The sequence below is a fragment of the Erpetoichthys calabaricus genome, chromosome 18, assembly GCF_900747795.2.
Source record: "Erpetoichthys calabaricus chromosome 18, fErpCal1.3, whole genome shotgun sequence".
Classification (NCBI taxonomy): domain Eukaryota; kingdom Metazoa; phylum Chordata; class Cladistia; order Polypteriformes; family Polypteridae; genus Erpetoichthys; species Erpetoichthys calabaricus.
In genome coordinates this window covers 46,118,934-46,142,640 of record NC_041411.2, presented here as the reverse complement: position 1 = coordinate 46,142,640, position 23,707 = coordinate 46,118,934, and the positions used below count along the sequence as shown (strand labels likewise).

The following is a 23,707-nucleotide window of genomic DNA, read 5'->3' as shown; positions in this document are numbered from 1 at the left end:
AAACTAATCAATGTGAGCAGCTGTCTTCAATGCTGTGTAATGGAGTGAAGAGTCACCCAGTTCTTGATCTCTAGCAATCACTGACTGATGCACAAATCAATATTGAGACCTACAGAAACGAACATTAAAATACACCCGTATATTAAAGGAATACTCCACTCAAAATTTAGATTTTTTTTTATATGTTAAATACCCTGGTAGCTTCTAGGGACATCCAGGAATTAAGAACATGGAGAACAACGATAAAGTTTATAATAGAATGGCCAACTAAGGTGACCAACACTTAAAACAAAAAAGTCTCACACACGATCCTCATGTTATGTTATCCAGCTGTACGCTCACTACGGGCCAAACATGCATTTTTTTTTTTTTGCCAAAATATTGTTAAATAGAACAGAGAGGTGCACATGCAGGAATCGCACTAACACAAACTTGAGTTCTGGAATTGGAGACCCATCTTCTCCCCCCACTTCATGCACTGGTCAAGTGTCTGGTCTTCAATTCAAAGGCACGATCCTGTGTGGACACATTTGCTGCTCACGTACTGCTCCGATTTTTCCAGAAGTATTTACTCAACAATGTTTTGGCACAATAACTAATGAGTAACACATGATTTATTTTTCTGGTTTTTGAGGTTGTTTGCTGTTGTCCAATGTTGGTCCCCATAGATGCCTACTCCAACATAAACTTTGTTGTCTATGTTCTCAATGAAAACATGAGATTATTATTATTTTTTTTTCTCTCTCAGCACTAAAAAGCACATGGGGTAAGTAACATTAAAAAAAAGGTTTTTGGCTGGAGTATTCTTTTATTATTATTTTTAATATAATTAATTATTTGTCTGACACCTATATTTGAGATACAATTGGTGACATTTCTTGTATTGTTTTTTGCTACTGGAGCACAGGCAGGTGGAGTGACTCGCTGAGGGTCACACTGCATCAGTAGCAGGATCTGCAGCCTCAGCCTCAGGGTTTGAAGTCCAAAGGCTTAGCTACAACACCACACTGCCGTGACATGTATTCTGCGGCTACCAGCATACACTTGTGATTATTCAAGCAATTTCTCTATCCTTAGTCTAGAAACAGGAGGTGCTCCAGATACAGAAGCATCTTATTGTACACTTGACCATCATACTAAACACACCATGAGTGTGGAAGGCTTCTTTTGTTTCACTACGCACTGTAAAATCAGGGCCTAATGGTAAAGTACTGTATGACGGAGATTCCACTGAAGCCTGCATACTGTATTTATGAGGCCCGACTGAAAAGTAATGAGACTGTTCTGGTTTCTGTTTTATGGAGGGTAGATATGGGAACACTGTGCAGGTGTTAGAGAGTGGCATACTGTACACCCTCCATCTACGTCAACAAGGGGTAAGAGGCCATTATGTTGAAAGAGTGGATCCTGGATTTGCATCCATTTGTATAGGGAAAGCTGGAGTTGTTTCTGAATGATGGTAAGTGATCAAGAATACAGAATGTGCCTACAGGGTGGAGGGCATGTTACCTCTGTATGTGATCTGGAATGTGACTGCTTAAATATGAACACAGCCATTAGAAATGGTGTGCACACTTATGTATCCACAAGAACAATTTTTTTCTAAAAAAAACATACTGATTTTGTGTTTCATTTAAATAGAAACATGTTTACAGTATCATATTACAGTAAGAAAAGTCTACTCTGATTTGTCTTGATTTCAGCCTGCACAGCAACAAAAGCAGACACTTCAATAATGGTGAGTAGGCTCTTTCTATGCAAACTGAATGTGCCAGCCAGGCAGTGAAACTGGGCCTAGTGTGGGGCTGTGTGCGGGCCTGGCTCAAAACAATGCCATTTTTATATTTGCCACTTCTGCAGTTCTTGCATTTGCTGGATAGGAAGGAGTTCTTACACAAGTAAAACAAGAACACAGCTCATCTAGAAATCATTCTAAAGTAGAACAGATGGGTATCTGTACTCACACAAGGCCTGCCTTTTGTATGCGGAAAGTTATGCTGCGTCACTAAGGTTGCCATACTCTTTATGATAAGCAAGACTGAAATTACTGGGCTTTTAATGTTGCTGAGAAATATATAAAACAGGAAAGGGTCAGTCACACTACACACGGTCACATAACATTCTCAATCCTGATTAAACGATAAGCTTGGTATTTTTCATGTTTCTTCACAATCATGATGTATATGATCTGCCACATGAAAAAAAAGTTCTAAAGTGAATGAACCCTTTTTGTTTTTTCAATATTTTTTTTTAAAAATGCCTCACCAGTTCTTGAGTTTTAAAATGGAGGAAGTGGAATCAGGGTCCAAACCTGAATACAAAAGCCTTAAAACTCACCATCTACATCCAGCTTTTGGCCAGCAAAGGTTCCGAATTAAGAAAGCAGGTCTTTCACTTTTCCACGGCATGCTTGTGACAACAAAAGTAAACTGGAAGTAATACTTCTTTCACCACAGATTCTTGATACTATTTTTGAGGTAATGATACACTTCCTGTCTGCCAGTCTGCTTGCAGCAGCTGTCATGGGTGAAATTTTAATATTTACTCTGGATACCCCCCCCAAATTCACCACATTTCATGCCTCAGACAGCATGTTATTCTACTTTTATCTCTTCAATGATTGTATTCTGCCATGGCTTTAACAAATGATGCTCTGTACAAAAGTGTGCAGAGTGTTAGATATACTGGCAGTGTGTCCTGAAATCATCCGATTTGATTACGCCTCTGCCCTTTATGTACATATCTTATTTTTTTCTTATGCCATATGAGTGTACTCAAATCATACTTTTTTATGGACACATGTACAGTACTGGAACACGGTGGATTGACAACAGACGTGTACTCACACCATACCATTTGTTTTATAAATAGCACAAGCTTTTTGCCTATTACATTCTGTGTTGTTATTTTACATAGCCTACAATGCCAGATTCACATCGAGTGGCAGTGGGGTGCATGTTGGTGAAGTGTGCACATTAACAGTTTTGTTGTTCTTTGAACACATAATAATACATCTAAACTGAACTGATTACACTACAAAGCCTTAGATTTTTGAAAAAGGCAAGTCTACTAAGTAAAATGGATTGTAGTTCCCAGCAGCGCCTGGAGCACTGTGCTATTATTGGGCAGCTTCCGCTGTTGCTGTTGGGGCTACTGGGAGAAAGAAGATGAGGCGCTGAATGTAAAAGGAAGCCATAAGAAACCAGATGGATGGTGATCATCTTTTTTGTTGCCATCACTTTCAATGCTGCAGGTAACCATCTGGATTACAATTGTGCTCAGCCTGGGGATTCCAGCTTTCACTGTATTGGTGTTCTTGTCCCATTGTCTGGTTGTTTGTTTGGTTTTATCTAAGTTGGAAACCATCTTCATCTAATATTATATTTATATAGCAGCTTTCTCATGCTCAAGGCTCTTCCATTGGCAGAGTATACTCCAGGCTTCTAAAAAATCTTCACTGAACAACAGCATCACAGCAGAACAAAACTTTATGTTCTACTAGCCATCTCCCGCGGCTTCGCCTGCATAGTAGTGAAACAGGACAGTGAGGAGGGCCCTGCCCCACCCAGCTCTCTACTCCTGACGTCACTCTTCCCCCTCCCCTCGGCCCACAGCCTCTGTCTTGGATTACCGTGAATATATCGCTTCTGCAAGCAAACTATGATTCTTAGCGCAATGAGAGAAGTCACAAAATGAAAAGGAATGTTCATGCAAACTATAGAAAAAAAAAAGATCTAAATCCATTAAGTAGTTCTCTCGTTCGCTAACTAAGCACAGTTAAGGTTACGCCCCGAGGCAGACGCGTGAGTGAGGAGGGCCCCACAGCCTGATGAGTCTCTCTCGGATCAACGCCAATAAATCGGTACCGCAAGCGAACTATGGTACTTAGTGCGATGAGAAAGTCGCAAAATCAAAAGGAATGTTCAAACAAATTACAGAAAAAAAAAAAAACAGATCTAAATCCATTAAGTAGTTTTCTCGTGAAAAGCGGACAGACATACAAACGGGTCTAAAAAACTATAAGAAATATTAGGCATGGACCACAAAATTTTTAAAACTGTTCCTTAGCGAGCACCTATAGGCCAAGGGTAACCCACATTCCAAATTTCAAGTCCTCAAGGTTTGGGAGATTTTGTGATGAGTGAGTTAGTGGTACTTGGCTTTTATAGATAGATATATTATATTATATTATATTATATTATATTATATATATATATATATATATATATATATATATATATATATATATATATATATATATAAGAGAGAGAGAGAGAGATTAAGGGGATATTTACCAGGGATTTCATTTAATTTACCACCCTTATCTATGAACACTGGACAGTGTTGCGAGTGTTTACCTTTTATCGTATTGTGCCTAGTGTTTTGTCTTTTTTTTTTTTTTTTGTAGCTGTGGTGTACTCCTGTGTTGAAACAGATTGAAATGCCACAAAAAAGTATCAAATTTTATAATACATTTGGAGGCTATTGTAATAAAATAGCTAAGGTAAAAGAAATTAGCAAATTTCCCAGTTTCTTTTTCGCTAGACATTTAATTAAGCCCATAATATGATGAGGCAGTTGTGATTAAAACAATTTTAACTTTTAATTATTTGTATCACATGTAGTATATTGTGAATTTCCCATTGGGATTAATAAAGTATCTATCTATCTATCTATCTATCTATCTATCTATCTATCTATCTATCTATCTATCTATCTATCTATCTATCTATCTATCTATCTATCTATCTATCTATCTATCTATCTATCTATCAGACTGGGTGATTAAGTGTGCCATTTTCTTCAGTTATCGTCTACAGAACGGAGACAGCAGTTCACGTCGGGGCAGCAACCTTCAATAACGTCACTACCAGCATTTGGAGATGACTTTTTGAAGTGAAACCAAACCCCTGGGGTTAAAAGGTTATTGCGGAGGTAGACGATCAGCAGGGCAGAGCTGGTCTCCATTTATAACAGTTGAATCCCACTTTTTTCTATCCTAAAACAAAATTGATCCATAGTTTTGTAAATACAGTAGGTGTGCAATCTTAAGACATGGATCATTAATGCTCAATAGCAATCTTGCCTTGAAAAAGGGACATATTTGGTAAGTTTTAAGGCTTTTGTTATTACATTTGGGCCCCTGCCTTATGACTTCCATTTTAAAAAGCAAGAACAGGCTAAGTATTTTTTAAAATTTATATTAAAAAAAAAAAGGCCCCGTTTAGAAAACAATTTCAAAATAATATGCGCCATGATTGTGAACAAATAACTTTGACTTGTCATACACCGAATTGATCTTGTAATCTAATTAAGAATCATGAAGGAAAGTCATATGTTACATTAATGCATATTTAACACCTTCTGCAATGTTTAACTGACACAATCATAATACTCAACATCAAAAATAAAACAAATCCTTCATCGTAACACTGACCTAGTGAGACTTATTAACATTCCAAGATGTATCACTTGAGCTCATTATCTGTCTGTAAACATATTTTAAAGTTCTCAAAAAATGAAGCTGCTCTTCAAACATCAATCCCTGGACAGCTTCCACTCAAACATACCGGGAACATGAAAAATGGGATTTTACTCAAGAGAAATACATGAGGGTGAAACAAATTTATATACCATTTTTCCTTAAGTCCATCTTGAGTTTTTGTAGGGTGTTTTGTACTCAGAATTTAACTGAAGGCCCTACTCCTTTTCAGCATATAAAAGTAATACTATGATGTCATTTGAGTTGGACCACAGAATGGAATGGTGGGACAGCAGATACCCAGAGTGCCAGAAAAGAGGCAACCCACCTTGATAAATTGATGTACAATGATATGGAGGCAGTGTTTTTTCATATCCAAGGCCTGTGTCTTATCTGCAGCTTCCAGGATCTGAAAAACACAAAATCACTTACAGCGTAAAATGTGCCAGACATACTTTTTTTGGCTCCATTTCATTATGTTACTTATTCAAATATATTTTGTTGAACATAAAATACACAAACTGCCCTTTAGTGCTTCTTTTTCTTTCTAATTTAACAATATGGTTCATTACTTCATGGCAGTGAACTGTCATGGAGTTGGAGACTTCACAGTCCAACCTGGTGGCTAAGCAGATCACTGATATTTACAAACTGTGAATCCTTTTTAATCAGAGTACAGTCATCTACCGTGATCTTCTCATCTTACCAATTCTTTCAATTACAGTGGCATGGCCTGTTTTCTACCATTCAAATGCAAGGTTTTGAGTTTTAGTGTGTATATTCCAATATGTTCTTGCCATCTTTCTAAATAGAACGCCTGCAAATTGCCAGCAACTGATTTAATACTTTAGACAAAATATGCAATGAATGTACCGTATTTACCCGTGTACCACGCGCACATTTTTTCCTGAAAATCAGCATTAGAAAATCAGGTGCGTGTCATACACGAGGAAATTTTTTTCTGTAATGTTTACTTATTCTGCTTGGGCTCTCTCGCTCGTTTGTTCGCGCTCTCGCTCTCTCTCGCTCGTTCGTTCGCGCTCTCTCTCTCATTTGCTCACGCGCACTCACTCTCTTCCTCGCTCGCTCTTTCGTCATGCAACAAAAACAGAAGGGCATTTCGCGGAAAACATGCCCTAAACTCTTCCTATACAATCACAATGCGCGTTGTACACAGGGCAGATTTTTTTTGTGATTTTCTTTGTAAAAACTAGGGTCTTACACTAGTAAATACGGTACAAGAGCCTTTGTGAAAACTCATAAAGATATTTACATTTATAGTCAGCCGTGCTGTTCCAAGTTGTGATTCTTTTAAATATATACTTTCATTTATATTCTAGTCCCGTGTTCTGGTCTCTGGCTGCGAGTTGCTATTGTTTATATTGGCAGTAGGTTTTGGTGATCCCATAGATCCCTCTTCCACTCTAACATCTGTACAAATTTTTAGTTTATCTCACTAATGTAGATACAGTACATGAATGTAAAGATTTTTTACATTTAGTTATTCAAACTTTCTTATTCCCTCCTTAAACTGGGAAAGCACCGCCGTAAGTATAATTTATTGATGTTCTATACTTAATACATTTGTTCATAAACTGGTAACTTATAAAAATAAACAAATCCACTAAACAATAACTGACATACTAGTAAAAACACCTCTACCTGCAACACATTTTCAACTGTGACATTCATCTCCAAGTTTTGTTTGCAGTAGGCCTGAAGTCTGTTATTTGAGAATCCATAGTAATAAGGTGCAGCAAATAAATACCTATATGTTATAGTTAAAGACAATAACTGTACTCATAGTGGTGATCAGCTGTATCCAGAAAATAAATAAAGTAGGTATTCATTTTTATCAGTCAAGAAGTGTAACAGTCACATGTAGAAAATCACAGTTTGAAAAGTTCACACAAAAAATGATGAAGCATAGCAACTGCAGTAGGAGCTGGATAAAGGTTCCAACCATTAGTGGAGATAAAGTTTTCAATTATCAGGAGTTTTCTTTCAAATTTTAAAAATGTTTTGCAGTTGGGCAAAGCTGCATTCATAGTGGTTCACTTCATCAAAACGACAAGGCTCATGCTTAGTGACCATTAACTAAAGCGTCTTTAACACACTGTTCCTTTAATCTTTAATTCTCAATTCTGCACCAACTTTTATTTTTACTAGTGTTAAAAGAGGGGCAATTGCATTGCTGGGATATTTTCTGACTTTCCTCATGGGTCACAATTATGTGCTCTGATTTCCAGAATTGATGTTACTTAACTGGACTGTTCAGTTTCAGATGGTCAGACTCTGGCTTTATTGCCAGGGCACTCTTTTCACATGATATAATCTAAACTGGAAACATTCCGGTGATTAAAAAACAGTGCAACAGAGTTCTTGCTGGACAAAGTGCTTTTTAAATTTAGAATATTTTTCTGGAATGCATCGTTAACTGTATACCTACCCTAAAACACTTACATGCAATTCTTGCTGCATAATAGGGCAGTTTACATTTGCCACTCAGTATGTGAATGGGCAGTACAGGCAGGCAGAAGCACCCAGAGAAAGAAACGTACACAGCGCTGAGCTGAGCTGGAGTCCAGACATGCACTGCAATGCTACACATTTCAGTCTTTCTTTAAATGGTTAACTAAAACACAAGGAATTGCCTTCAACCCCCAGAATCATATGTTCTCTTAAAAATGTTTCCCCACATGTGTATATTTAAGTGAATATTAAGAGAATAAGTGAATATTAATTAATGAATAAGTGAATATTATTATTATATATACTTTGTGTATATTTAAGAATAAATTATTTGTAGAACAACTGCAATCTGTTTTACTTCCCAGCTAAAAATTAGAAAATTTACATAAAAGGATACAAGGAATCCTCAGGAGGCATATTAACATCTCCATAGTAGATGTACCGCAGCATGGACTCAAAGGCCTGCTTGCTTGGGACCATCTCACCAATGGAAATATTTACCTGACCATCTTCAGGCATGAATGACCGGAACATTGCTTCAAAGTAGCTGAAGAAAAAGCAAGGTAATGACAGCCAAGTTACTCAAACATTGTCCTCATTAAAACATTTTTCTTATACTAAAATTTGATGAGAACAGCACAGTTATTGGGGACAGACAATTCTTCAAGTATACATTTAAGCACTTCAAGTTTTGTTTGCTCTGACTGCCAGCTTGCATGCAAGAATACAGGTTCTGCTACTTAGAAAACCTGGAACAGATTACTATAGAGCAAAGAAATAATAGCGATAATGACACAGAATTTTTTTCTTCATTTTACATGCCTAGCACAGTGTTGAGCCTGAAAGCCACTAAACTGAAAGTTACTTTCTTGATAAAAAAAAAAATAATAATAATAAATACACTATACAACAACGTGAAATTTGGCATCAATTCCAAATGAAGACAATTATTATTTTTTTCTTCAGTCAATTTGAAAATGTAAATCTCACAAGCAAAGGCAGAGAAACATCAATTGTAGCATTGCACCCTTTCAGCAAAAGAGCTGCCATTAGATAAGTTTGAATTTATGTATAAACAAAATAATACCACAGCATATATAAGATGCATATTTTTATGAAAAAGACTAAAGGAGTATGGACAGCCAATTGTCTACCCATTTAGGTACCATGCGAGGCCACATTGTGCAAAAAACAATAACTGATAAGCTGAAACCACCAAACAATACAAAACTAAGTATTTTGATTTTCAGTAAGCGTCCTATAAATAAAAGAGTGTGCGAATTATACATATATACAGTGGAACCTCGAGATACGATCACCTCTGTATACGAGAAATTCAAAATACGAGGAAAGTATGAGCGAAAAATTCAGATCTAAATGCGAGCATTGGCTCGTGTAACGAGCCACGAGCCAGGCTGTGGGTATAGCTCGCAGCTTAGCGAGGGGGCGTGGTAGCAGTTGCGAGCCGCGATCTGCGGTGTCTGCGTTTCTCACTTAAGTGCACAGGTGGGAAACTGCCCACATCCATGATTGTTCCTGTGGCTGATGGGCTGCAGCTGCCATGTCCTCCCCGCATATATAGAGATCGCGAGCCGGTTAAGGGGGAGAAGAAGTAAAAGAAAAGAGAGGAGAGAGAGCGCAGGCAGGCAGGAAGTTGGTGCGGGAGAGCGAGCGAGCGAGTGCAGGCTCGCGTGTAGCTGAACAGGCGAGCCAAACAGCTGAAGCAGGACGGTGTAGAGAAGGTCAGCTGCATTAAGAGTGTCTCGCCTGTTGCAGAGCCCGCAGGTGAGAAGCTAACAGAGAAGAAGCACCGGGGATTGTCATCTGTTTTTTAAAGACTGCATCCTTTTGACGTTTTAACCTCGTGTTAAAGGATTGTTATTCTTGTGTATTTTAAACCTCCACTTCACAACTGTTTTAAGGATTATTTATTTAAAGATTTATTGAATGCTCTACTGCACTTTGGACACCTGTTTTGATTCTTTTAATAATCAGTTATATTATTTACCAGTGTTATTTATTAAAGGTAGACTACAGTATATATAATTTATCAGTGTTATTTGTTAGGAAAATTGATTTTTATGTTAATATATTTGGGGTGCGGAACGGATTAACTGGATTTCCATTATTTTCAATGGGGAAGTTTGTTCTAGATACGAGAAATTTGCTATACAAGCTCAGTGTTGGAACGAATTAAACTCGTATCTAGAGGTTCCACTGTGTATATATGTCTTATAAATAAAAGAGTGTGCGTATTATACATATACACATATATACATATACATATATACATTATATATATATACATATATATATATATATATATATATATATATATATATATATATATATATATATATATATATATACACACACATACATACATGTATATATATAAGAGAGAATGTTTCAGTAAGATATTATATTGATACTAGTCATTTAGCCTGTTACAATAACGGGCGCTAGAACAGTAGTGCATAAACATTAGTAGGAACAGTCTATATTAACCCTTTAACCGCCAACTCCTTAAATATTCCCCATGCCAGGCGAAATCTGAACAATTTTCGTTTTTTTACTTTTTTACATTTTTTTTACATTTTTTACATTTATTCAAGCAGTATTGACCACTAAATGTTGTGCAAGTTCTAGAAATGGGCAAACACATAATAAAACACAAAATGTACCTTTTCTCAGGCTTCTGGATTTATTGTCTACTACAAAATGGAACAGTCAAAAGTAATTCAAAAGTCAAAAGTAGTTCAGTCAATCATAGTTTCATTCCCAGTATTTGAGTTTGCTGTGCCACAGGCCAAAGCAGGGAACTGCACAAAGTCCTGGATTGCTGGGACACTTTGAGCAGAAGGTCTTGACGTCTCTACGCTGACCCTTCTTTGAACAGACACGACAGTGTTTTTCTGAAAGTCCAAAGTCCTTACATTCATCTGGCAACACTGCTGAAATACTGCTCATAGGATCCTCTTTGCCAGTGTATACACGAAATCTATAAATGTAACCTGAATTCTCAGCCAAGCAAAACATCTTGATACCAAACCGTGCCCTTTTCAATGGTAGATACTGTCGAAACTGTAAGCGGCCCTTCCACAACAATAAACTTTCATCAACTGTAACTGACGGTCCTGGCATGTAGGGCAACTGAAATGCTTCAAATAAATGATCAATCAAAGGACGTAGCTTGAACAAGCGGTCACGGTTTGGATCTTTCTTATCTGGCTCATTTCTGTTGTCATTCAAATGAAAGAATTTCAGCAGCAAAGAGAATCGGTTACGTGTCATGACAGCTGCAAAAATAGGTGTTGCATACATAGGATCTGTAGACCAGTACATCTCAATATCTGGTTTTCTGATTATTCCCATCAACATCAAAATCCCAATGAATTTTTTCATTTCGTTTTCATCAGTGTCAAACCAAGCACGAACAAGGGAATGTGGAGGTAAATTGGGATTTTTCTCAATAAACTGTGCTGCATACAGATTTGTCTGATGAGCAAAATGTCTGATCAAATCAGGTGACACAAACAGCTCATAAAACTGCTCAGCAGTGCAATTGTTTACATCAACAATAAAGCCACACGTTGCCTCAAACGGATGCAGAAAAGGTAGTTCACCTCGGGCAGCAGTCCAGATGAGATGCTGGGGATACACCCACTCATCGCCGTCATCCGATGCGTCTTCATTCACAGTATCATGCAGCGCACGTTGCTGCTCATCATTGTCGCTAAAATCTTCTTCAGAACTGTTACAATCATGATCAGAACTGTCCAAAATCGCCTGCAAAGCCTCACTTGAAGTCAGTTTACGTTTCGCCATATTCACAGCTGTTACATGCGAATCACGTCACATGACCGGCCAAAACAACCACAGACTTGTCGAAATACAACGTAGTAATAATACCCACGCCAAACTGACAGTTATACTACTTGCCAGGCATTCATATAACCACAGGCAAATGTGCCGGATAATTCCGGCAGTATGGCGTTAGCAATAAAACAACGGTGCCGGATATATCCGGCAGAGGGCGGTTAAGGGGTTAAATGGCAAGGGACTTTGACCTCATTCTTTTTGTTGGTCGTATTTTTCTTTCTTTCAGCCTTTCTTTTGTTGATGTTTACTTGCTGAGCTGACCGTTCTTCGTGGGCTGCCGCCGTGTATTGTGTGTCTTTAATTTTCTGTGACAGTAATACTGTCTTGTACAGCTCTATTCAATAAGGGCGCGCACAAAAAGGTGAGCTTCAAAAGGGCGACCTCAATTGAGCGCGGCGAATAAAGGTGTTCGTAGATAATTTAGTTTAAATGGCTCTGGAATATGTGAAGAGCAACAGGTGCAGATCTTTATTTACGCGCGCCTTTATTCGCTGCGCCCAATTGAGGTCACCCTTTGAGGCTCGCCTTTTTGTGCGCGCCCTTATTGAAGGATACTGTCTTGTATGTCCGTAATATACCTTTAATTTTCTCTGGCGGTAATACAGGCGTGTGCGTCGGTAATATACTATACTATATACTGTATATTCTGCCGTTCTTTATTTATTCTGTAAGTGCCTTGAGCATGGGAAAGGCGCTATATAAATAAAATGTATTATTATTATTATTATTAATATGCCTTTAATCTCCTCTGACAGTAATACTGGCTTGTATGTGGCTGTAATATGCGTCACTGTATTGTATACCTTTAATTTCCTCTCGCAGTAATACTGGTTTGTATTTCCGTAAAACGCCTCTAACTTTCTCTGACAGTAATATCGCGAGTCGCACCGTGCCCCGCGCATGCACACTTCATCAGAAGACACCCACACACGGACACCTGGACGCACATAGGGATTTTATATATATATATATATATATATATATATAGATAAAAGGTGCTTTACTGCCGGCCTACATGGTGGACTAAATCAGAGATTTAAAAAACACAATGAAAATCTTCCTGTTCACTTTCCAACTTTGAACAATCTGTTTTATACCTATGTATAATGTGCTCCTGTGTTTATTTTTTGTAATTTCCATAAAAAATGACTAATTTCCAAAATGAAGGACACAGAACATAAAGAATTTTGACAATTGCGAGGAGACCATTCAGTAAATCAAGCTCATTTGCTTGGCTGAGAGCTAAGCTGTCTCAATATCGCATCCAAATACTTCATAAAGCTTGAAACAGTTTCTGCTTCCACCATATGGGTCGGTAGTTTGCTCCATATTCACATAACTCGTTGTGTAAGAAAATGCTTCCTGGCTTCAGTTCTACATGAGCTTCTCCTTAATTACCACTGATGTCCTTGAGTATACGATTCACTATTAAGTTGAAAGAATTCTGCTCAATGTACTTTATCAAGGCCTTTGAGGATTTTGAAGACCTCGATTAGGTCCCCACAAAGTCTCCTCTGTTTGACAATAGCCAGGTTTGAGTCTCTGAATCTTTCAGAATGAGATATGCCCTTTAAGTTCTGCAATAATCTTGGTTGCTCTCACTGCACTGCTTCATGTGCTGGCATGTCTTTATGATCCATTTGTTTTTACAGCAGCAAAACACAGAAGAATGAGAAGTAAATTAGCTTGACTTTGCACTTAGTATGCTGTTTTTTTGTTAAATCACATACTATAGACAATAATACAAATACATGGTGTGCCAATGATTTAGGAGTTTTAGCACAATTTGGAAATGTTAAAATACAAAATTAGATAACTTCTGACGGAAAAGAAGAAATATGTGATTCTTATTATACTTTCTGCTCAGACACTTAACTTACCTTGAGCGAGCAGCCAAAATTGCTTTATGTGCAGGCCGGGGATGACCATCCAAAAGAAGAGTGATGTCAAAAAATTCTAATCCAGCTCCTTCCAGGTAGGCTTTCATATCTTGCACCAGGGATGTTCCTTTATGATGATAAATTACAAATATTATCATAATTCAAAAAAATGAAGTGTCAGCATTGAAGGGTTAAAGATATAATAGCAGTTCCAGAGAAGACAACTAGACACTTATACCTATGTCCACTGGTTGGTCACAATACACTCTGGAAGGTGGCTGCTGTTTCCGTCGAACAATCTCCACAATCAAAGGGGTTGACAAATGCTCAAACTCTTTGGTCATTATAACTTGGTTGAAGTGCGACTCTTTCACTACAAAATTTAGACAGTGCTCCTAAAGCAAAAAAGTATATTAATTAGTGTTTTGTACACCTTCAAAATTGATAAAATTTAAAAACCTTTTTGCTTGACATGGAATAAATGACAGTTTAATGCACATCATTCTAAGGCATTTCAAAATCAGAGAAACTATGACTAATTCATCTTTGTTCTCTAAAGAGTTGAATTTACAGGCCCAATACCTTATAAAAGTCTGCTTCTAAATTAAATCAGATTTGTTTCTGTATTATTTTATATGTCAAGCTAAAGTTTCTTGTAAAATGTGATTGTTTTATTGTTACTGTCTCTCAAAATTCAGTGTTACTTTCATATATTTTCAGTTGATTCTATCAAATTATCTTTGACAACCACCTGGACACAGTTAACAGTATCAAATGTTATATATAAGAATACCCAGAACTTTCTATCATTTTGTTACAGGAAGCACCTTCACTGTCATTCTGGAGGACATGCTAGAATTCAGATGGCAAAGTGACTAAACTACAACTTACAAATAGGCTTTGGAATGGAGGCATCTAATGTTTATTTTTACACTTCCCAGGATAAAACGGGTTAGCTCAATTCACTTATTCTAGTATTCTGCATTTGGCACATTTGATGACATACCCTGGTAAGAATTCACTAGTTCTACTATTGCCATAACTGAATACAGTAATCCCTCGCTACTTCGCGGTTCACTTTTCGCGGATTCACGACTTCGCGGATTTTATATGTAAGCATATCTAAATATATAACGCGGATTTTTCACTGCTTCGCGGGTTTCTGCGGACAATGGGTCTTTTTACTTGCTTCCTCAGTTGGTTTGCCCAGTTGATTTCATACAAGAGATGCTATTGGCGGATGGCTGAGAAGCTACCCAATCAGAGCACGCAGTTAAGTTCCTGTGTGCTGCTGATTGGCTCAGCGACGGAGTGTTGCATTAACCAGGAAGTCTCATCTCACTCATGCAGCATTAACTCATGCAGAAGATGCAAATGATTGCAGAAAAGGTAAAAGTTTTGGATATGCTGAAGGAAGGGAACAGCTACACCGCTGGAGGACACCATTACAGCATAAATGAGTCCACGATTCTTTTTATTTAAAAAGGAGGAAAAGCATATAAGATCTACGGCCGCAGTGTCCTTTAGGCAGGGCGCAAAACGAGTTGCAAGTGGACGGGATATGGCAGTAGTCTGGATGGAATCTGCTTTAGGAATCTTTGCAACAAGGTCGACGACGTCATGACTGCCTACAAGCTGCTACGTGTACTTCGCTATACAGTAAGTGTAAACTTATCTACCGATTTCATATTGCTTAGCAGTCGTCCCTGTTATTAATAGAGTAAATGGTGGGTTGTAAACAATACAGGGAGGGTTTAAAAACGTCCAAATATACGTTAAATAATTAAATAAATATGGTGTCCCTACTTCGCGGAAATTCAGTTATCGCGGTCGGCCTTGGAACCTATCTCCCGCGATAAGTGAGGGATTACTATAAAATAAATCCAATAACAGCTCTCCAATGGCATAAAGGATGCTCCATAAAAAAACCTATGGTACTTCCTTAACTGTAACTCTTGTACATGCTGGAGAGACTAAAATGGCCTTCCATGTGAATTACACTTGAGTCTACACAATACTATTCAGAATGTATTTTTTCTAAGCTGTGACAGATTTTCCTGCTGACCACTTGCATGTATTTTCTGCCTTCAGATATACACATTTTAGCCGTTAAAAACATAATGCTAGCAGTAAGTCCACCTAAAGAGTTACATAAGCAATATTAAATGGTTTACCCTTGTAGTAGTATGGTTATGTACCGTGTTAGCCATTTACAAATGCAATTAAAAGTAAGGCAGGATGACACCTTTTAGCTTTCGAGGCACTGAAGGCACCTACATGGTGTACCTTTGGAAGTTTATAGAAGCAAGTTTACCATTTATATTGCTTTTAGTTCTTAGAGGGACACAAGAGTATCTTTAGCTGAACTAACACAAAGAACACCCAATATAAAATGAACAGGTAGGATGAGGCTACCAATGGTCTCTTTTATTCTTAGCAAAAAGCAAGCACAGGAAAGAAATATTAAAGGAGTGTTAAAACAATAATAAAGTCTTATTTAAAGTTATATGCAGTATAGTTTAAAAAAATCCAAGCTCTATGGGGCTCTTCTGCTCATTGCTTCTTCTCTCCTGACTCAGCATACAGTTGTGCTTGAAAGTTTGTGAACCCTTTAAATTTTTCTGTATTTCTGCATAAATATGACCTAAAACATCATCAGATTTTCACTCAAGTCCTAAAAGTAGATAAAGAGAAACCAGTTAAACAAATGAGACAAAAATATTATACTTGGTCATTTATTTATTAAGGAAAATGATCGAATATTACATATTTGTGAGTGGCAAAAGTATGTGAACCTTTGCTTTCAGTATCTGGTGTGACCCCCCTTTGCAGCAATAACTGCAACTAAACGTTTCCGGTAACTGTTGATCAGTCCTGCACACCGGCTTGGAGGAATTTGAGCCCATTCCTCCGTACAGAACAGCTTCAACTCTGGGATGTTGGTGGGTTTCCTCACATTAACTGCTCGCTTCAGGTCCTTCCACAACATTTCGATTGGATTAAGGTTAGGACTTTGACTTGGCCATTCCAAAACATTAACTTTATTCTTCTTTAACCATTCTTTGGTAGAACGACTTGTGTGCTTAGGGTCGTTGTCTTGCTGCATGACCCACCTTCTCTTGAGATTCAGTTCATGGACAGATGTCCTGACATTTTCCTTTAGAATTCTCTGATATAATTCAGAATTCATTGTTCCATCAATGAAGGCAAGCCATCCTGGCCCAGATGCAGCAAAACAGGCCCAAACCATGATACTACCACCACCATGTTTCACAGATGGGATAAGGTTCTTATGCTGGAATGCAGTGTTTTCCTTTCTCCAAACAGAACGCTTTTCATTTAAACCATAAAGTTCTATTTTGGTCTCATCCGTCCACAAAACATTCTTCCAATAGCCTTCTGGTTTGTCCACGTGATCTTTAGCAAACTGCAGATGAGCAGCAATGTTTTTTTTTGGAGAGCAGTGGCTTTCTCCTTGCAACCCTGCCATGCACACCATTGTTGTTCAGTGTTCTCCTGATGGTGGACTCATGAACATGAATATTAGCCAATGTGAGAGAGCCTTCAGTTGCTTAGAAGTTACCCTGGGGTCCTTTGTGACCTCGCCAACTATTACATGCCTTGCTCTTGGAGTGATCTTTGTTGGTCGAACACTCCCGGGGAGGGTAACAATAGTCTTGAATTTCCTCCATTTGTACACAATCTGTCTGACTGTGGATTGGTGGAGTCCAAACTCTTTAGTGATGGTTTTGTAACCTTTTCCAGCCTGATGAGCATCAACAACTCTTTTTCTGAGGTCCTCAAAAATCTCCTTTGTTCGTGCCATGATACAATTCCACAAACATGTGTTGTGAAGAGCAGACTTTGATAGATCCTGTTCTTTAAATAACACAGGGTGCCCACTCACACCTGATTGTCATCCCATTGAATGAAAACACCTGACTTGAATTTCACCTTCAAACTAACTGCTAATCCTAGAAGTTCACATACTTTTGCCACTCACAAATATGTAATATTCGATCATTTTCCTCAATAAATAAATGACCAAATATAATATTTTTGTCTCATTTGTTTAACTGTTTTTTCTTTATCTACTTTTAGGACTTGAGTGAAAATCTGATGATGTTTTAGGTCATACTAGGGGGCTCCGCCCCCTGCTCGCTTCGCTCGCCAACCCCTGGTGTTGGGAATGACAAAGAGCGTGATGTATGAATGAGATATAGAATAGTGTGACGGTGTAGATGATGCAAATAGAAAGCAAACAATAAAGTGTGTGGCACAGTGTAAAGGTTTATTTGAAAATGTCTTTGTACACGCCGTTTAAGTGTAAAAGGTAATTCCAGCTCAGAACTTGTAAGGTCATTTAAGATGGTTATTGTTGTGATCAGAGTCAAGTTTGTCAGAGCTTAGAAAGAGTTGTGTCTCTCCAGGAAGTAATGGAATGACTTGGGTATTTATGTTTTCCACATTAATATTTTTTGGACATAATATAGTGCGTTGTGTTAAAAGGGGCATTTGGTCTAATGAGATTGCTGTTCCAAATGTCTCTGTAACTAAGTCGTCGCAGATAAAGGCTTGAGGAATTGTAATAATATGTGGCTGAAGTCCATCTGTATTGGTGAGTGTACCATCTCTCAGTTGTAATAAGCAATTGTTATGATCTGGTTCTGGACATCGTATCTTTTTTACTAACTGTATCTTTTGAAAGTAATGCCAATTGTCTGCGTATTTTAAGGTGCACTGAACAATAGCTGAGTGCATGGCATCTGGAAGAATAGCTAATCACTGTCTAAAATCTCCTCCTCATAAAAGTACCTTTCCTTCAAATCGAATATTATTATTCATAAACGTTTGTAGAAGTTTATGAATGGTGTTGAGTAAGTGACTTCATGCCATTGTACATTCATCAATAAACAACATTTTTTCAAGACGGATGTCACGTGCAGTGCCACCGTTAATGTTCATAGTGGATACCGATTTGTAGGATCTAATGTAGTTGATAAAGATTTAACTTTCAGGTACATCGTCAGTTATAAGCTTCTGTAGATATTCAGTATATGAATGTAAAGAAGGCAGTCTAATTTGACCCTTTTGACAACAACGTGTAAATGTATAACTTGTATTGCCAGTTGTTTCTTCAGGGAAGTGAACTGAATGACAATGATTGCAAATGACATTCATTAATCCGAATGAATTTTCCTGGTGTATGTTTTCCTTGTGCCGTTTGAGAGGCGCGTTGTTGCATGTGTAGTATTTGGGACGTGTTGTTTTGGAGCTGTAATCGATTTGCCTGTGCTGTGTGAGAAGCCCGTTGTAGCCTTCCTTGCCGTTAACGTATGTCGGAGACGGGAGGTGTTTCGTTTTGAATCCGTGCCTGTTGCGATGCAGCACTTTGATTGATAGTTTGCGTAATGTGGATCTAGGATATAGATTTGTGCATATTTGCGTTGTTGATTTGTTTCAGGGTGCACTGTTCCAATGCGATGCAGTATTTGTGCACATATGCGAAAGCAGTATGGTCCATTGCCTTTTGGTGGCCTGATATTTACTCCGGTATATGCAAAAGCAAATGAACTATTGTAGGATTTAATGCAGTTCATAAAGTTTTTACTTTTAGGTACATCGTTAGTTAGAAGCTTTAGTTGAGCTTTGCGTTTTTGGAGTCGAGACATTTTTTCTTTTAGAAATATGGATAAGTAATAAGGAGTATTGCACTCACTGTTAATATGGAGCCTTTTCTGCGGTTGAATGGTTAATAGTGCCTTATTGTAATGAGATCCACCTATGCTGCATAGCCGTCTATTTTGTTGTTTCTTTCGTGTTCGTGTGTTTGTTCCTGTTATCATTTCCTTTTCGTTTTGTACCCGTGACCGTGTATTCATGACTTGTTTCTTTCTCAGCATGCGAAATATGGATAAGTAATAAGGAGGATCGCAGTCACTGTTAATATGTTTCCTTTTCTGCAGTTGAACGGTTAATAGTGCTTTATTGTAAGGAGATCCACCTATGCTGACGTTCACTTTAGAATATGTGGCTTTGGGTGTCACTTCTTATGGATGTGGGGGGGGGGGGGGGGGGTTGAGGATTGTTGTCGCGCGAGCGTCTTCTTTCTTTTTGTGTTCCTGTGTCTTGTTGAATCCCCCTCTTTGTGTGTGTCCCGTCCCTTGCTTGTAGGGTCTGTGGGGTGGTTTTGTGTTCTTTTTTTTGTGTTCCATGGGCTTGTTGAATCCCCCTCTTGGTGTGTGTCCCGTCCGGTGCCTGTGGGGTTGGGGGGGGGTGCCTTGCTGTTGTGCGCGAGCCTCTTTTTTTTTTTTTTTTGGGTCTAGTTTCGTGTGCAATGTGTTTCGTGCTTTGCTTGCGTTTGAATACTTTTTTATGTGCCTTTTCCTTTTTTCGGTGCTCTTTGCGCCTCATTTCTCCATTTTTCCTGTGCTCACTCCTTTTTTCTGTGGTCTTGTCCGCCTCTCGCGGCCCCTCATCCGCCTCTCTCGCCCTCTTTTGTCCGCCTTTCTCAGCTCCTCAGCCGACTCTCGTGGACTCTTTTTGCGCCTGCGCAGTACGTCTTTTTGCAGCTACGGCCCATTGCCGGATGTGCCTGCGTCCATCATCCGGTTTAGCATTCTCGGTTAGTAATATGGATTTATGCAGAAATATAGAAAATTCTAAAAGGTTCACAAACTTTCAAGCACAACTGTATTGTGCATACTCATCCTGCTACCTAATCTTCACAATAAAGAAATCGCTTACAACACAAAGCTAAATGTGTAGGTACAGTATTAAACATACCAGTCAGGCTATTAGTCCCACTCCCTCAGAAGAAATCTAGTTTTTTCTATTGATATCATAATTATTGAATTAAGTAAGGTATTTACAGCAGTATATTATGACTTAGCAAGTTGATGTCCAATGGCTTTTGACTTTGCACTCCTTATCCTATTTTCTTCCATACTCTGGGAGCATTTTACAAATTAACATGCTGCCTTTATATCATGTGTCCGGTGGCAGGATCCCACTGAAAGTTCTTAAGCTTTATATAAAATCACCAATGAAATTCTAAACTAATTAAAGTCATTTGTTAAACAATTTAAGTAAATGCAATGCCTATATATTTATCTCAATTTGGAAATGTTGAGTAAAGGAATACTCCTCTCCAATTTTTATTAAATGTGTTACTTACCCCACATAGTTTGCAGAGATGACTGAGAAAAATCTTTACTCTTACATTTTCATGCAGATGGGAGATAAAGTTTCTTATAGGTGTCTATGGTAAGCAATACTTGACATTACTCATGTAACGTAATCCACATGGCAAGTCATCCAGTCCTAAGCTCACAATATCCCAAACAAATCATCCAGCCATCCATTTTCAATCCCGCTGAATCCGAACACAGGGTCACAGGGGTCTACTGGAGCCAATCCCAGCCAACACAGGGCACAAGGCAGGAACCAATCCCGGGCAGGGTGCCAACCCACCGCAGCCCAAACAAATCACTTTTTACTAAAATATTGTTAACTAAACGACTTCCGGAAAACACTTGTGAACGAAAACGGAATATTCTCAGCTGCAAATGAGCTTTTGAATTGTAAACCCCCTCCCACTGTTACATTTATATTCACACTGTGGAGCTAAACTGGTACACCTTGGGAATATTTAGCAGCAGTCTGAGCAACTGTATGGGTGGATTGACCTTCTGCTTGTTCAAACATCTCAGATAGACACAATTAAGTGTCATATTCTCGTCCTGATAAGGTTTTCACTCACTTTTCATTGACTTTTAACCTTTAGTTTTACATGTCTCTAGGTGCTTCAATTCAAATGCTTGATGGTGTCTGAGCATGTGCCATTTTCATTCATGAAAGCACTTTTTTTTTTTTTTTTTTGATATATTAATCCCCAAGGGGAAATTGTCTTTTCATATGATCTTTCTGAATCAGAGGGCAGGGTCTGCCATTGCACAGTGTATCTGGAGCAATTTTCAGGTTAAGGGTCTTGCTCAAGGGCCCAATGGAGTTGGATCCCTTCTGGCAGTAATGGGATTTCACTCCTGACAATCTTTAGTCACCATAGACACCTATTCAATTAGAAATGTTGCTATCTCCATTCTGAAACATGAAAACATAACATTAAACATCTTTTTCTGCCCTCAATATAAAGTACATGGGTTAAGTAACATTAAAAAAAGATCTTTTTTGGGTGGAGTAGTCTTTTGCACCGGAAAGCCAAAGTCTATAATTTCATAATTCATTTTACCTTAAGTTGATCCAGTTGTAACTTGTTAGCGTTTTCACACACAATAAGGACATTCTGCAGATCAACAGACGCCTCAATGTACTGTAAACAGAGTTGCTCCAGGCGCGATAACTTGAAGCTCAAAGCGAGTTTATATACATCCATGATAAGAAGAACATCCTGCACATGACCTATGAGGCATGATTAAAAAAAGAAAAATATCTTAATATTAATTTTATATATTCCGGGATTAATGCAAGAGAAATGGGATGATTCAAGAAGAACTTTACATACAGGCTTATGACCAATAGAGAGAATCATTTCTGACTGAACTGATTACAGAAAAAAAAGAAAAAAGTACTAGGGGAGAAGATGGGGTCTTGTGATAAAAACTCAGAAATAGAAAAGCTTCACAGAGAAGTTTGAACCTCCAACACAAAAGTACTTAAATCATTTGTGCTAAAAGCCTACAGTATATAAATTCACTACAATAAATTGTATTTAATGCTAAAAAGTACAGAAGTTTCTCCTAATGTGACCATGAGAAAGTTACTGGATAGTCCTGGTTTCCAACTTTTAAAAAAATCATCAAAAAGTTAAAATTTAAGATTTGAAGCACTGTTCACAATCAAAAGTACAACATTTTCTAATATGTAAACCTCTAGTGCAGTGATTTCATAATTTTAAATTAAGTTAAACATGTTTAACTTAAGAGTTGTTGTAATACTTCTAAATTAAACATAGAACAAGGAACTTAACATACTAGGAGAGGGGGTCTTAACCTATGGTCTGTGGACCCTTAGGGGATCCATGGATGGGTTTCAGGGGGTCTGTGAGGGTCAGATAAACATTTATATTCACTGTACAGCCCGGTACTGCTGATATAGAGTAGATGTAGTAGTAGTAGAAAATGTAGTAGTAGTAGTAGTAGTAGAAGATCTGTTTTAATTTGCACAACAGGATTGTATTTTATAACTATAATCAGTGGCCATTATGTTTTGCATAAATAAAGGAGTGTTTTTTTTTAGATTGTTTACATTAAAGTTTAAAGTACATTATGTTCATTGCATGCAAAGTTGTGTTTATGTGAATACCTCTGGGGAAGGGGGTCCATAGATTTCATAAGATTCTTAAAGGGGTCCGTGACTCAAAAAAGGTTAAGAATCACTGATCTAGGAGGACATCAGAGCAGAGCCACTGCTTTATACTGACAGAGAGCAATTAAAATGATTTGAGAAGCACCTCTGAAACAACCATCTGGGAATTGCATCAGAGGAGTGGGGGACCGGTGCGAAGTATAAGGAAGTCTGGTCAAGATTTGCTTAGCCATTTAACCGCAGTGGGGCCCACTGGGACTAACGAGTGACATATTTGAATAATAAGCAAATCTTTACCAATGTGTGCATTTGTTGACTCAATAATGATCAGATAATTTTGCTAAGGGAAGTATTCATTATTTTATTTTTAAATAATGTCCTTAATTAGGCACCTGAACTGGTGTGATTTGAAATGTTCCCATGTAGTATGCGTAAATAGGCAATTAGATTATTACCTTTCCGTGGATACTTGATTTTGTCTGTGTAAAGGAACTGCATAAGAATCTCAAAAGGCTGGGCTTCTGCCTCTCGGATGCTGACTTCTAGCAGGGGCTGCAGACGTAACTGCTTTGTGCTGTTGGCTACATCCTTGGGAGTGCCAGCTGACACTTCATCCTCTAAAACTTCAGGCTTGCATTTCTGCTTAAAATTAAGGGAAAAAAAA

General features: G+C 38.0%; 1 protein-coding gene across 1 annotated transcript in view; it reads right to left on the bottom strand.

Moving 5' to 3' along the window:
• The window catches only part of lztr1 (leucine-zipper-like transcription regulator 1), a 51,959-nt gene that overhangs the window by 1,027 nt on the left and 27,225 nt on the right, over window positions 1–23,707 (bottom strand). The window contains exons 13-19 of the mRNA XM_028825249.2: window positions 23,499–23,682; window positions 21,968–22,137; window positions 13,955–14,111; window positions 13,717–13,843; window positions 8,352–8,501; window positions 7,145–7,250; window positions 5,811–5,891 (exon numbers count right to left, since the gene is read on the bottom strand). Coding sequence (XP_028681082.2) covers window positions 5,811–5,891; window positions 7,145–7,250; window positions 8,352–8,501; window positions 13,717–13,843; window positions 13,955–14,111; window positions 21,968–22,137; window positions 23,499–23,682 — 975 coding nt within the window. The remainder of the gene's footprint in view (window positions 1–5,810; window positions 5,892–7,144; window positions 7,251–8,351; window positions 8,502–13,716; window positions 13,844–13,954; window positions 14,112–21,967; window positions 22,138–23,498; window positions 23,683–23,707) is intronic.